General features: G+C 39.5%; 2 protein-coding genes across 2 annotated transcripts; one reads left to right on the top strand and one right to left on the bottom strand.

The window, feature by feature from the left end:
- Nucleotides 1-750: 750 nt before the first annotated feature.
- On the top strand, nt 751-8724 carry LOC129745247 (uncharacterized). Its single transcript, XM_055738196.1, has 10 exons — nt 751-992; nt 1056-1291; nt 2320-2727; nt 2785-2975; nt 3044-3495; nt 3708-4922; nt 4989-6114; nt 6199-7208; nt 7269-8507; nt 8574-8724. Exons 1-10 carry the CDS (start codon nt 897-899, stop codon nt 8688-8690), a joined length of 6090 nt encoding a protein of 2029 aa, XP_055594171.1. The 5' UTR covers nt 751-896; the 3' UTR covers nt 8691-8724.
- Nucleotides 8725-9645: 921 nt separating this feature from the next.
- On the bottom strand, nt 9646-14144 carry LOC129745248 (tudor domain-containing protein 3). Its single transcript, XM_055738197.1, has 5 exons — nt 13903-14144; nt 13654-13741; nt 11527-13293; nt 10736-11434; nt 9646-10677 (listed from the first exon to the last, which is right to left on the bottom strand). The coding sequence occupies exons 1-5, from the start codon at nt 13935-13937 to the stop codon at nt 10255-10257; spliced, it is 3012 nt and encodes a 1003-aa protein (XP_055594172.1). The 5' UTR covers nt 13938-14144; the 3' UTR covers nt 9646-10254.
- Nucleotides 14145-16302: the final 2158 nt, after the last annotated feature.

The raw sequence follows: 16302 nt of genomic DNA, 5'->3' as shown, positions 1-16302 counted from the left end.
TCTGTGATGTGAATAAAATGCTATAAAAACAATTTTAAAACTGATTTTCATTTCAATAGTTTAATTTTAATAATTGTATCTAAAGGACACGATATATTGTATCGTAATTTTTTTATGAGAAAACCATTAAGTGAAGATTCCACGTATGATACAACTCGCTCGGATCGAATAGAAAAAAGCAAAAAAATTGAATGGTTACTCTACTTAACGACCCGTTACCTGTATCGTAAAGTGCGTCCAAACGATTCCATTTCATGGAAAAATGATAAGCCTTATCTTACATTAATAATCCAAAACTATAGAATAAATCTTTCGGGTGTCTCGGGAAGAAGATAATGGGAATAGTCATTGTATAATACTGATTTATGCGGGCTTACTTTTGTCACTTCAAATATTTTGTATATTATTGAAAAAATTCTAGACGAAGTGAAGATAAACATTGATCATAATTTCTTAATGAATAATTTTTTTTGCCCCTTCAAGTTATTCAATACATTCATGAAGTAAAATAAAACAGTTAAAGAGTTTATCATGATCTGATAATGCACAAGAATTTAAATTTGTTTCCCGTGTTTATAGGTTTAACCTGATTTAAATAAACATCTGAAGGTTCACCAAAATTCTTAATCTTATCAATTATCAATTAATGAGTACATTTTCTGTAACGTGTACAATTGTGTTTTATTCAGGCCGCTTCACACTTTGAAGAAAACATCGCAAAAATCAAAACGCCAGGGTTGAAGCGGTTTCAGCAAATCATCGCAATTTTCAAGTTTGAAAATTAAACGGTAGCGGTCATTCGACGGAATACGAAGTTTTGAGCGCCGTGATTAAATTTTCGTTCGAAACCCTGTTCTTATTTCCTGTTTGGAAACGTTTTTTGTGCTGTGTTTAGGATGTGGTCCAAATTTGAGTTGACTCGTGATGAAGACGAAACTTTGAATAGTGCATTCTGCACTAACGGATTGTTCCGGATTTCTAGCGAGAACAAGGTAAAGTTTTTTGTTTGTTTTTTTTTTAACCCGATTTTTTATTCTGGTTATTTTTTTCGTCAGGTTACCAAGAACCCTCGGGTAACCGGTATACTGCAGAATGGGAAGCTGATCATTTCGATCGACAAAGCCCTGGTGCTGTTCCAGAACGAAAACCACTGTAACGATGGAATCTTCCTGGATGCTTCCCACGACATCGAGTGCCTTGTAGCTTCGGAAAGCGGTGATGTGGTGGTGTGTGCGCTGTCCAACGGGACCGTCACCGGATTCCACATTCAGGGCATAAATTTGTTCACCCTGTAAGTACATTACCTATCTATTAATCAAATTTAAAAAATATATAGGTATTTCTATTTTTTTTTTATCTACTTCTAATACAGGCTGCGTTGAAGTTGATAATTAATAAATTACAAATTTCTATTACCGAAAAAAATATTAAAAAAACCTTTTTATCAATATCAGATAAAAACTACCCTCATCCTTATCTGCCCATATTTGATAAACGGTCTAATATGCCATGAACATCAATGCGAGAAAAACGCAAAATAAATGTTTTAACATTTTGTTTGCATCCTGATACTCAACATAAAGTAGATTATTGTGCAAAACAATCACTGTAGGTGTAGGAAATAGGCGGTTGAGTTAAATTGCAAATTTAGATAAAGAATTAATGGAAAAAAAAATAATTTCAATCTCAGTAGCCACTTTATCAAATATAACGTGAACAAAAATTGACAAATAGCACTGAATTTGCCTGATGTGCATACATTTTCAAATATTGCTGCGATTTCTTACGCCCATAACCATCAAGCCACAAGATCACAACAAGAAGGGATTAGAAAAACTTTCTGTACAAAGACACCGGTTTCTGCGAAGGATGATTCAACACATTATGCACATTAGACAATTTATCAAATATATTGCACATTAGACAAATTTTCTTTAGGGTTGTATGCCTCCACCAATAGGTTTTTTTAAAAATGAATGAAGTATGAATATTGTATAGAGTATAAGCTATCAAATGGCACTATTTTCTCCATTTTGAAAAAATGGCATATTAGACCGTTTATCAAATATGGGCAGTTATGTTCACAACACATTTGTCGGCTAGTCCTACCTAAACCAAAAATATCTTCCAACATAGTTATTCTCTTCTGCAATTTTTGATTTAATGATTTGGCCCCAAGCATCGTACAAGTGTACCAAAACATAGGACGAAGTCTCTTTTTACAAAGAAATTTTTACCAGTCCCTGGATTAATCCGTGGACATAAAAACTTAGGTTTTCTGATAACAATTTTAATAACTGAATCCTTCTTTCCTCGAAGATCGATCCATCCGGATGACTACAATCAAGGGCAAACGTTCGCAGAGTTTCGCCAGATCAATGGAACGTACTTTCTGCAGTGCCACCGGGGTCCGGTGTACCAGATCATATTTGACGAGGGCAAAATGAATGAAACCTTGAGCCAGATGGATTCGAGCAACCTAAACAGTAGTATGAGGTTCGAAGAATGTATCGTTATTGAGCGCATCTTTGAGAAGCACCTTCGTGAACCAATTAGCAGCTTTATCCCCCAAGTGCACTACGACATTGGACGCGATTCGACTTATCCGGTGATAATTTCGACTAGCGGAGAGTCGATCTACTTTCAACGCACTGAGGGATTTGAAAAGATTCCTCTGAAACCGGAATTCAATGGAATAAAGAAGGTTTTCAATCTGATACATTGCTTGTAAGTAATTTACAATTATTTTGGTGTAGTCTTTTAACATTGTCTCATGTATTACAGCGTTGCGCTTACTAATAGCGGACAGCTGCTGGAGATTTGTCAAATCACGAAATTATCGTCTATGCTTGCTGTACCTTATAAAATCGATGATTTCATTATCTTGGAATGCACGTCAGATGCAATCGAGCTGCTTCTTTTGACTAAAGCGGATGTTGACGGTACCAGGTTAATGAAAATTGTTGATTATCCAAGTAAGTTTTCTCCATTAAAATATATCTTTATGCGGAGATAATTATACCTGCATTCTTCACAATTTCAGCGATGGAATGTAAGTATGAATTGGACATGTCCGAGCATATTTGGTTGGTGCAACAGCCCAAGAGTTCGGTAAATATGTTCTACATTTCCGGCAACACTCGAAATCAGACTCATATTCAAGAAATCGAAATGAAAATGCTCTCGGAAACGCAACCTTCGCTTCGTTTGGATAAGTTGGTCCGGCGAGGTCGCCTTGATGAGGCCGAGGAATTCGCCAAACAATTTGAATTGAGTCTCCAACCAATTTACCAAGCTCGGGTGCGTTTGATGCTGACCTGCCTGGCCGCCAGTTTACAAGCTCCACCACAGGTGTTGAAGGAAATGTTTGACCGGATTATGAATGTGCTAAGAATGATTAAGGATTCGGAATTCTTTTTATCTATTCGGATGTCGGCAATCCCCGAGCGCAATATGAAGCGGATTTTCCTGAAATTTGTTTTGGAACAAATCAAAGTAAGTATTAGACAGTAATAACTATAAACCTTTAATAGCTTAATTTAAATTGTTTACTTTTAAATCACCAAAAATAAATGTATTATTTAACATGTTATATTTTCTGTAGCCAGTTTTTGTTTTTTTATCATAAGTCATTCGACTAATGACTAATTGCTATATAATTGCTTACAAATTCAATTTGTAACCATTCCTTTGATTAAATTTGCCAGAAACCATCACCAGAAGCATTGGAAATCAACGAACAATTGCTGCGTTTGGATACATTGAAACTGATCGATCCATACGAAATCGATGCTGACTGGCAAATATTCCTGTACCACCAGAACCTAACCCAACATTGTATTGAGCTGTTCAAGACCGATATGCCGGCGGCCTGCCTCATCTGGTCCAGGCACATCTCTTCGATTATCTTGCACATGGATGCTCTGAAAATAACAAGCCTTTTGAAATCGATACCCGAAGGAACTCCACCGCTTCAACTGATCCAATGGCTGATGCATTTCGTACCCCCGATCCTCCAACACCTGCCTCAGATGATGCGGATTTTGACAACGTTCGTGATCGGTAAAACGAAGTCTTTACAGTTTGCCCCTTTTTGGCCTAATGTTGGGCTTACTTTCATCAATGATGTTATCGGTATCTTCAAGGACATCAAGTTCCCCATTATGGATATGCGGCTACAATATGAGTCTAACATGGAACACATGGAACGTCTGAGAGATGCTCTCAGGGATTTGACGCTGTTGAAGGAAAAATTTAGCCTTAACGCCAACATCGAAAGTTTTCTACAGGAAACCAGAAATCATAGAGCATTTCGCTTGCTTCAAATTGTTCAATTGTCAAATCTGAAGCGAATGATAACCGAATTTCTGTATCCAATGTTTATTGGGAAGGAGTCCGAATTTCAGGACACCATTATCCAATATGTCCAGTTTTTGATTTCAAACCAAAACATCAGCTACTGGGAGGAACGTTGCATTATATTGGTTGATGTGATCCATAATGAAGATCGCAAGTTGAACTGTATCTTAGATATTTTAATTGCATCCCCTGTTCCGTGGTCGGCAGTTATCACTCCTCTGGTCAAATACGCCAATTCAGATCATCCCACCGCTGAACAAATTCTTATTGAACAGCGCAATCAAGTGGTTAAGATTATTAAAGTCAAGTATGGCTGGCCGGCAAAGAACCAAGAGTCATTACGCATGTTAGCCAATCGAGTGCTAAAGGTACGAAACCCGGATATGCTAAATGACATCAAACAACTTACGGATTCGACCCCGGAGATAGCATACTCTGTGGATCTGAATGTAATGTTAAGGCTGGCGGAGTACGGAGAATATGTGCAAGCTATCCGCTACGTAGATGGGCTACCCGATCAGCGAAAGTTGGACTGTTGTCGTTCAGTTTTGGAGATTATTTTGGTAAGATTTTTTTGTTGTTAACATTTGCGATTTATGCTAGGTTTTAATTGACTCTTTCTTTGACAGCAAATGCTCGACGGAGGCCCCAAAGACGATGAGTTCATAGAAAATTACACAGAGTTGCTAAAATTGCTTAAGCCACGTTGTTCGGTGGTTGGGCAGTTTGAAATTCAAGAAATGCTCAATATTATGAGTTTGCGCAAAGAATTCCAACTCGATGTTTCTCGTGATCAACTTTCGAATGATGCAGATCGACTCCTTTTACTCGATGAAGGAATCAACAATCTGTTGTTCAGAATTAAAGATGACCAAACGAAATTTGTCGCAACACTCTTGGGAGGATTGCAACGGCTAACGCAGGCGTTGATGTTCGATCTACTAGACGGACTTTACGAAGTACTTAAGCTTATCGGCAATGTTCACGTGAGCTGTACTGTGTTGGCTAAGGTAATAGAAATGATGGATTTAAATGGCGAAACCCACGACAACATATTGCGGCTTGTTGCGTTACTATTAGTTCAACAAATGAGATATTTTGATGACACCAACACAAGTTGGGAACAAGATCCACTAGCATATCCTCTGGCGGAACGAATGCTTCGCATTTGCCACAATGAATCAACTTTTAATGTTATCGCAAAATTGGAATTGTTACGTTGGGTACAAGTTGGAAGCCACTACTACGATGTTGACGTATTGAAAGAATACAGCAAACGCTGCACAATTCCTGATAGAGTTTTCAAAAGCATGAACGAAACAATGGCGGGTAAGGCCTTGTCAACGAGAACAAGTTTCAAACGAGACTCCCTATCGACGTTTGACGTTGTCCACTCTAATGATGACGCCATGGAAGCTACGAAAAATTTAGATGATCAGGAGACCATCATCAAATGTTTGGGACTAGCTCTACAGGTAGTAATCGGAAGCTTTTTCACGGATTACATGGAGCCGCCACACAGATATATTCACGAATTGATTGCTCCCATCAATGTAGAATCCCTGAAAATTGAGTTCCAATCAACACTGGAAACACTGGTGAAGCATAAGAAATATCCGGCAGCAGTTACTTTGGTACAGCTAGTACTATCCTATCAGGAGGAAACCGCCGTTATTATATCGGAAGAGTTTGTAGAAAGCTTAAGATTAAAATCGCTCAAATTCTTCTTATCGCAGAAAGAACCGGATTACAATAGTAAGTATTGTTGTATTTTTCAATTTTCGCATTACATTATTAATTTTGATTTGATACACTAAAGTACATTTTGTTTTTCTATAGTGGCCGTATTCGTGCTGTTCCAATGCTCTTCCCACGACAAGTGCTTGGAGTATCTACGGCTCAACATGACGAACGAATCGCAACGAGCAGCTTTCCACACCCTGCTAGAGTTTTACTATATCAACATAGGCGAAATGGAACGAGCCGTGGAAGAGCGGGGTCACCGAATGAGGTTCAGCTTTTTCTATGAGTTGTGTAAACTGGATCCTACGCTTAAGGCTAAAAAATCTCTTCCCTTCCACAATATAACTGACTTGACGAAGGAGATGAAGAGCAGAGTTTTGAGTGTCGAATTGTTGCGGAAGATGAGCGAAAACTTCTCCTGGGATTATCAGCAGGTGCTGATCTCGCAAGTAATTACTATACTCAGCATGCACGAGCTGGATTTCGACATTGAAACAAACAACTTTGGTAAAGAAACCGTTACTATCAAAACGTCAACCGACGACATCTTAAAGCAGTGTCAACCGTACATCAACGAGATCACCAATCACGTTTTGTTGAGTACAAAATTGAAGAACTACCTAGAAGAAATGAACTTTTACTTTTACGAAATGTATTTGTGCGTGTTGGAAATTTTCTCCCAGATCAACCACCTGGAAGAAGATATGAAAATTTGGAAGCGAATTCTGGTCTACCTGCGAGATGGGCTCACAGTGAAGAGAAATCACCGTGCTGGTCAGATCGAACTGGACGCTTGGCTTAAACTGCAACCTGATGGAGGAATGCTTCCCAAGATAGCCAAATACCGTTTACCCTTCCTGTTGCTTATCAGACACCCACTGAAAAGTTTGTTGAAAGACGAAATTTCTATTGACAATTGCAAGAAAATATTATTGCTAGCTCAGTTGAAAGCTCCGCTGGAAAGTATGGATCCTCAAGAACTTCAGGATTACTTCTGTAAATCGGCAGTCATCAATTCGATCTCTGAATATAAAATACAAGTTGAGGAGCAATCCCCTTCGACCACATGGCATCTGCAGCCGGTGAATAATGCCTTTTTACAATCGGTAAGTGTTTTTAGCTTTTATAAATTCCCTTTTTAAAATTTATTTTCCCATATTTATCAGATTATTCGCGTGGTTGAATGTGTGTCGGACCTGTCATCGAAACTTTTCATCCTCTATTATGTGACTAACAATGCGCCAGAGGGAGCAGATCAAGTGGAGGCAGCTTATGAGTGCTACAAATTTGCCATCAAGCATGAAGGGGAGTTTTCGTCGAATGCCGACGCAAAAGATAAAACGGAGAAGATTATCCGTAAATATCCAATTTATAAGACCCAACATCTGTTACTGCAGTACGGCATCAATGACGATAAGATTTTCGCTCAAATTAAAAATCCTCGGGAACTTATCAACGCTTTATACAGTGAAACTTGGCAACAGAAAGTGGATATCAATGGGTTGGTTTGCGAGATTGCTAAACTCTACCAGTTGGATATAGATGCTATCCAGGTTAGTTTGATCCAAAAATGGTTGTCAATCTTCGGTTCTAGTAACGACTCCAACGGAAACATGGAGGAAACTATCTACGAAGATCACAACATGTCGGTGGAAGACTCCGATTTGGCCACCTCGGCGGACGAGTACGTGGCTAGAGCCCATTACATACTCAAAAGTTGGAACAAAGAAAAGAGTGTACAGTTTTTGATCACTCAACTATGCAACGGAGACAGTGGCCAAGATGCCAAGAAGCAGTTGCAAATTTACGATTGCTTCAGTAAATTAATTGACGAACACTGCATGTCTTACGTTGATGTATTCAACCCCAGCCACTACATTGTTCTGAAATGCATCTACCTAATGAAATCACTCGGATTTAGCAACCTCACCGTTAGTAAATTCGAGGAAACAGAAAAGATGGGTTTGCTGAAACGGCTCTGGCAATCTCATGCCACCAATTCAAAAGGATTGGAAGTTATTGCGTACATTTGTTTGGGCTTCGAAATTTACGTACCGCAAATTTGGAATGGTGTTCTAAAACAAATGGCCCGAACAAACATGATAAGTCAGCTGACCATGCTGTTGGATATCGTTTCAGCACGGGAGCAATTGAGCAACTTGGAAGGCTGCCAAATGGCATGGGAAGCGGTTATCAAAGCTCCATTCCGTAACGCCAGTCGGGTGCAGTCTTTCGAGGAAAACTCACTTTTGGCCAAATCGTTGATTTTGCTTCAGAAATGTCCAATTTCTACGTCGCTCAATCTACAAGACATCGCCGAAGTTTGCATCAACGCTAATCGTGTTAACATGGCAGCTATCTTGGTAGCATTCGCCGAAGGTAGTCAGAAGGAAAAATTGAAAAAGGTATGCATGTTTTGTTCACCAACCACCACACTCCAAACCTTAATTTCTTGTTTTTTTTTTTTGTAGCTTGTACTCAACAACCAGGAATCAAACTTGAAAATACAAATTATGGAATTGGAAGAATTCGGAATTCCTTCCGTGGTAATACGCGCTGTGTTCAGTGAGTTGAATCTGATAAAGTAGTGTTTTTCAGCAAATATATAATACCGATAATCAAGCATTGTGTTGTGATCCACGGAACGAAGAAAAGAAAGTCTTGATTTAAACAGAGATAGTCCAATCAAAGGTACATTTAATTTTGTTACTTAACCATTATACTTATTGATGATTGGTTTTCTTTTCTTCTTTTATCTTCCAGGTATCACGGTAAGTCTTCCAAAACCAATTACTCAATACTTGATATGTTCTCAAAATTCAGTCTTGGTTGGAGCAGTTGGAGCATTTAGTCTGTTAAAAAATAGCTCTATTTGGTATCGAGTAGACTGATAAATACGCTCCACACCACATCAAATTTAGTAAAAAATGCTTTGGGCAAGTTGCTCAGATCTTGAAACATGTGTAGAAGGGCAAACTTTGTTACATACGCGCATACATACAATGCTTCAAAAATTTGAATTCAGTGTCTTTACCACTGATTTGATGCGGCAGGGAAAGGGAACACGTTTATTATAACACCTCAGTGAACCACGTTGACACCATTCTTAAGAGGCTTGTTTTGTTTCAGGCAGGATCACGGGGATAGATCTAGTTTTATTCACAGTGAGAAGCACAAAAAGGACGAATTCCTCCCTGTGATTTTTTCCAAGTTTTGTTCAAAAAGTCAAATTCGAACGTCTTTTTATTCCATAGTTGACGAAGGCGATACCCATTTTACTGCCTGAGATCCTTAAGACAATCGAATCGTTTTTTTTTTGTGTGTTTAAATCCAACAAACCTTCCTACTTTCAAATTAATACGTTCTTATTGAAGACATATTAGTACATAAGATCTGAAAGCAAAGCCTTAAATTACATGCATGTATGATGCAGCTCAAAAGGCGTGGCGCCTAAAGTTTTCAAGTTGGAAATCCTAAAATGTTCTTGCCCGTATGATGTCAATCCAATTGACCATAATTTCTCATTCAAAAAGTGGTCGCGTATTTGAGTCAAAAGATTTATTTGAATATATTAAATATAACATAATTGGTAAATGTTTTATATGTATTGTGATCACAAAATTCCAATTATTCTGACATCATATTGGGTTTGCTGATTATTCAATGCAACAAGCATTGCGGAAATCATCTGCCGATTTTCAGTGTACATTTTTTTGTGTATACTACTCACTAACTGTGTCAAAGAGCAATCTTTCATGCAAAAACGATATCAATCCGAACATTGAAAACGTATTTTTTTTATCTTCATTTTTTTTTGTAGTCATGTCTTATATTTCGGTTCAAATTTTCAACAATTTTTATTTTACAAAACAGAAAAATCAGTACGAAAATATGTTTTTTTGAATAAGTATAAATTTTAGCCTTTCTCATCCAATTATGTTACATTTTGGACACAACAACAAGTCGTAGTACAGAAACTTACATGAAAAGCGATTTCTTACTATAGACGATATTCAATGTTTCCAAAGGGTGATGGCGACTTTTGTAGAGTTTTATTTCCTAAATTCTGAATACACAATGTGCTCGGTAAGACCAGTCTGGGCGGGTCCCACGTGCTGCAGTTGAACTGATTTGATTCCCTATAAATAGTGGCTACTTGCGCTGTGCTGGTGGAACGTACATGGGTCGTTGTTCCCGAAATTTGGAAGGCCGTTGCTGGGACTGATGGTGGGCTGGATGATTGAGATGCATTGTATACTGACCGGTACCTTGTGGTTTGTAACCGTGGCTGAAATGCTGACCTGGTTGACCATCATTGGATCCGGGATAGGCACCGGCTGGAGCTGCTTGCAATAGCGGCGTACCGGGTGGCAGATGTGTCGTTGCCCCCGGGTGAAAACCCATGGCCGCTGAAGGATGCGGAGGATGTCCGTGTGGCGGGGGCACGGCCGCCTGCACGCCAGGCTGTGTCAGTGGGATGCAGTCGGTTTTGAGAACTTCCTCATAGTTGCCATACTCAAGGAAGCACACTACGAAAGTATTCTCTGAGATTCCGGTAATTTCTGCATTGTAGAACTGTAAAGTTTCAATGTTTAGTAAAGAATTAGACAAAATGCTATAAACGATCACATACCCCTCCATCTTCCCAGTATTTAGCAAGACATCGGTCCCCTACTTTCCAGTTAGGGATGCCCATAGATGTTGCCGGTGGTGCCATAGAATGGGTAGGCCCAGAGGGAGCTGCAGCCAGAACAGACGAAACGACCGTTGCACCCGGTGGCATAGCGACACCAGCAATCGAACCCGTCTGTACCGTGGCTCCAGTCATGTGTGCCGTTTGAAGGGCATCGAACTGTTGACTCTTTAAAACGTTCAGAGCAAATTCATTTGTTTGCTTATTCTGAAAACCCATAATTTGATACGGATTGTAGCTGTACCCGTTGGGTAGTTGAATGAAGTTCTTTGGTACAACTGGCGATGCTGTAGGGGCCGCTGCTATGGGCGTCACGGCTTGGGGAACTGTCGAGATTGCGATTGTGCCTGGATTAGGAGGCTTTGCAACATTCATCATATGTGCGGTCGCGTTGTTGAACTGTTTTCCCCCGATCTGCATGTTGGCGGCGGCATCGGTCAGTTGACTTATCTTATTGGCTACCTGGTATGGGGAAGATCCATTGTTGTTAGTTTGAGGACAACCAACATTCGTCGGCTGCGATGCTATGTGACTCTTGGGTGGAGGTGGTTTCCTTCCCTGCTGCGGTGGTGGTGCAGAATTGACAGGTTGTGAAGAATATTGGGCTTCCTCTTTGGAGTATCTTGGGTTCTTTTGGGTCTGAAATTAAACATGGATTGTAAACGTTTGCAAAGATTCAGTGTTTTTCGTTTTTGTGATAGATTTACTAAAGGTACAAGTTCAATACTAACCTTGGAACTAGGACCAGTGTTAGGGTTATTGTAACCACCGGAGCCGTTGCCCGTTGCATTTTGCGGTGCATAGTGGTTGGAAGAACTGCTGGGGTGCGAATTCTGGTGTTGACCTGCATTGTAACCTTGAATCGGTTTACCAGAACTGGTGGCGTAGCTCGTGTTATGAGGGGGACCCTGTTGCGAATTGTGCTGCTGCTGTTGCTGAGAGAAATGGGTCGAGTTCGAGGCATTTGTATTTTTTCTCGTATCAGCTTGACCGTTGTAGTTTTGGGAGGTTCGGTTTTCCGTGTGACCGTAATTATAACCTGATTGCTGACCTTTTCCACCACCACCATGTGAAGTAGAGTTATATTTTCCTTGGGGTCCAGAATTATTGAAATTTTCATTTCTATACTGAGTTGGCTGTTGTTGATGGGCATTGTACGAAGAATGCGTATTGTGTTTAGATTCTTGCCTACTTCTAGGGTGCGCTTCGTTTGGATAGTTATTTGAAGGCGGTCCCCGGTATCGGCTGTTATTGTAGTCGGACGACTGTTTGTAACCAGTAGAAGAATTGGCGTTCGTGTTGTGAGATTGGGGCTGTTGATGATGTGGACGACCACTATTCGTAGGGTTGACATTCCTGTTTGCAAAACTGCTAGAGATATTGTTTTCAAAGCGTTGCTGTTGATATCCTTTACTTGGATTATTGTAATGCGAGGTTGAGCTCGACGGATATTGGCTAACATTATTATTGCTGGCAGAATGAGATGTCCTATTGATTGTATTTGCATTTGAATCACCATAGCCTTCATTAGCCAATGATTTATTGAAAGGTGTAGATTCTTTACTCGAACTCTTTTTATTAGTGGCATCACTCTCAGGAAGGATATCTTCCAGGAAATCAAAAAGTGAAACTTTAGCCGATGGCTTCGACGATGATTCTGATTCAGAATCGCGTTTGGCAATCGGGCCTCGTTTGCCTGGTTTAACGGGTGGTTCCGTTCTTCCGGTTCGAATGTCATTCTGGACCTGTTTTCTCTCTTCTATCCGTTGGAGATTGCTTAACGCTCGATTGACGTTGTTTCGAGTTAACTTCAAAGCATGATTCGCTTGATCTTCCGAAAATCCTTTATCCATGATCTTCTGAACGTTTGCATCCACCATTTGTTTAGCACCTCCGCCGAAAGTTTTTTTGGTGCCTAGTTTATTGGCTTCGGCTATTGCGTCATTTCGTAATGCAGTAAATTCTGCGTTTTCCTTTGATTCATCCTTTTCCTTGGCCTGCAAACTCTTAAAATTTTTGTCCTGTGGCACATTTTGTTGAATCTTTTGACCAAAAGCAATCCATGGCGGTGGACCTGATGAACTCAAATGCATTCGACCGCCTTTGGCATATTTGGCCATCGTTCTATTGAGTTCCCATTTTTCCAGCAAAACAGGAACCTTTCCTCCCAGGACCGTAACATTGTTGGCATTCAGAATCAGTAAACCCTGAGTAATACGAATCGGTCCATTTTTCAACAAAATCTTTGTCCCCGGCGGAGTATCCAAACTGATGGATGGCACATGTTCACCTTCTAGAGCTGAATACTGCGTCTGTCCATCAGTTAGTGTTAGCTTGAGCAATCGCGGGGCTGCTTTCGACTCTTCGTTGGCTTTCGGAGCAGACACATTACGTATCTTGAGAATCTGAACCACTATATTTCCGTCGATGGATTCAGTTTTGTTCCCCCTTGAGGAGATCGAACTCAGCGCACCGCCACCAATCTCACGCAAGTCAGCCTATAAGCAAATAGATAAATAAGAATCGTAGGTTATGGGTTGATAGACTGCAGTTTTCAAGGTACATTTTATTTTCTATTTATAACTTATAAATATAACTTTGATTGCAATTCGATGAAGTATTTACATAGTTGTAGATGACATCATGAAATTGGTTATTCAGAAGCAATTATTTTATCATAAATACCTGATTAGTATATTAAAAAAAGTTCACATCTACATTAAGTGAATTGCATACTTTTTGTTAAAAATGATTATTTAATTTATGATGAAAATAAATGTACAGCAATAAAATTTCTATGAATATAAATACCCATAAAAGAAACGTTTAACCATATCAAGTCATCCGGAAATACTTACATCCAAAGCCAATTTTACGGTTTGTTTTACATCGATGATACCTGAAGTTCCCTCCAGCAGTTTCTCTATTCCGGCTGGGAGAAGATGCCTGCCAAATCGTAAAATGCAAACGTATGAGAAAAGTGGTATTTTTGCCCATCTGAACAGTGTATAAAAATTTCCAAAAACTAATCTCCCAAAAGGCTATTGCACTCAACGCACACCAAGAGGGTGTGCGAAAACAGGGAAAATCAATACTTTTGCTCTTACCAGCCCTGGTCCTGCAGCTGCTCGAGCAGTCCCATTATTTTCGGTTCGGCCTCCGGGACAATTTATATCCGTTTTTCTTGCACTGGAGTGATTGGTCACCCGTTGACCGTCACTGGACACGTACCTTTGTATCTGATTTCAAGCGCAAAAGGGGAAAATATTCCCGAAAATTCGCGGTGGCCACCTGAAGACTGCAGGAAAAATTCGGTCGCTCTTTTTTCCTGCTTGGTGTTTGACAGGAAGCTGTCAGATGTTGTTTTGGGTTTCTTTGCGGAGGCGTTCCCTTGCGGTGTTCATCGTCCTGAACTTTGGAACTTCAGGGTTGCCAGCAAAAGAACAAAATTTGTTCTTTTAATAGCGTTTTCGTTTTCTCCACTGGCATGGGGGCAAACTTTTTCTTAAAAAAACCAACAAAATCGCACTAGGGTTTTTCCTACACGTGCATACAAGAGGTCTGTTGGACACACATTAGAGATTTTTGTTCACAATTTCGCGTCGATTTTTTCTCAAATCTGTGCGATTGTGCCTGAGAAACAGTCAGTGAGTATATTTCTAATCACATTCTATCAAATAGGCTATTATTTTGATTTTTCATATATGTGTGTGATTCATAGTGAGGAACTGAACAAAACAAAGTTAATATAAATCAAAATTTGATTTTACACACTTAATCTTTTCTCCTGTGGTCGGGACGATTTCGTCCTGTATTTTCAACAGCTGAAATTACAGGACGATTTCAGGGCAGAGAAACACTACAGGAAAACAACTGTCAAATGAACCCGTAGGTTCGTAACATGTTTCTCCTGTGATTTTCAGGGAGTTCCTAAGTATCCCTGTAGGCTCGGAATGGCTTCCATCCCATATTTACATGGAATTCTGATATTTTTTTAACCCCAAAAATAACAAAAAAAATTATTATTTAAATTTATTAACAAACAATAATATAAATTATTCTTAACTCATAATTGACACATTTTATTGCAGTTTACTGGTGTTAAAATCCTTTTTGTTGGGTTCACCTGAAAACAAAGAACAGTCAAATCTCAGTTTTCATTCAATTATAAATTGATTCAAAATACTAACCTGCTCCTGTACCATAACTTGCTGCTGATTCTAGCGATATTTTTAATTTTCCAAAAATTAATTAATTTATTTTCCAAAAGTGTGTGTATAACTTCACTACACTCATTTTTTTTCTGCCGCTGGGGCGCGACTGGGGCTGGTGTTGATGGAAGGTGCCGCTGCGGGAGTGTCTGCCGTTTAAATCAACTGGTGATCGGAATTTAGACCACATATGCTGACCTTGTCGTCGGTTTCACGATTAGCATGTTTCTTTTGAATTCCGGAACCTTCCGGATCTAATCCTATGATCTAATCAATAATAAAGCGATAAAATTATCACTGTTGTATAACTCAGCACACGATAGAAAAGGACAGAAAGATTCAACACAACAAAAAACGCGCGATGACAGATGGGTCTTACGTGATACAGGCGGTTGCTGTCCCGATTTCTGGACGATTGTTCGATTTCCTGTGCACTCGTAGGAATTTCATCCCGTAATTAAGGAATCGTGAAGTGTCACGAGATTCGGGAGGGTTTTCATTCGAAATTAACCAACTTCCCTGTGATTCAAAGAGTCATTATTCCGAGCGCAATAAATGCAATCTTAGTGTGTACATTTAATGTTACACACTTAATCTTTTCTCCTGTGGTCGGAACGATTTCGTCCTGTATTTTCAACAGCTGAAATTACAGGACGATTTCAGGACAGGAAAACAACTGTCAAAACGTCCTGTGAGTTCAAAACGCTTTCTCCCTGAGAGTTATAGGAAATTCTGAATTGGGTTCCTGTACTTTCGGGACTGTTTTTTTTCCAAAATGTTATCGTACAAGACAATTGAAAGAATAAAACGCAATACAGGCTATGAATGAATAGTATTTATTTCCAAACATTTCAAGCTATTTTAAAAAATTTCACACATGGCCACACAAAAACTGGAAGATTCATTAAAAAAAACTCCACACGGAACACTTATAACGAAAACTCGGATTATGGGACCTGTTTCCGGAAAGCCGTCTCCTCTTGCGATTTGGAAGCCGCCTTTTTCAAATTTGTCACTGGAAGCTGAACCGTTCCTGTTGCGGAGTGCTTGCTGGTAAACTTGCGTTGGCCAGATGATTTGTCTGCATAGTGCTTCTCATGATTATTTGTTGCTCCGTTTGCACCTCCGTTGAATCATTTGCTGCAGGTGCCCGAATATTCCAAGTTGAACGCCAAGAAAGTCACTGTTCTCGTTGACTCCACTTTTGACTCGAACCTTTCGACGAAAACAAAACAGAAAGATTTTTAAAATGAAGGTTTTTCAAAAAAAAGTTACAACTCACTTGCAAATTGATGT

This window comes from Uranotaenia lowii, chromosome 2, assembly GCF_029784155.1.
Source record: "Uranotaenia lowii strain MFRU-FL chromosome 2, ASM2978415v1, whole genome shotgun sequence".
Taxonomy (NCBI): Eukaryota; Metazoa; Arthropoda; class Insecta; order Diptera; family Culicidae; genus Uranotaenia; species Uranotaenia lowii.
The sequence above is the reverse complement of the archived record's forward strand: the minus strand, read 5'-3'. Positions and strand labels throughout refer to the sequence as shown.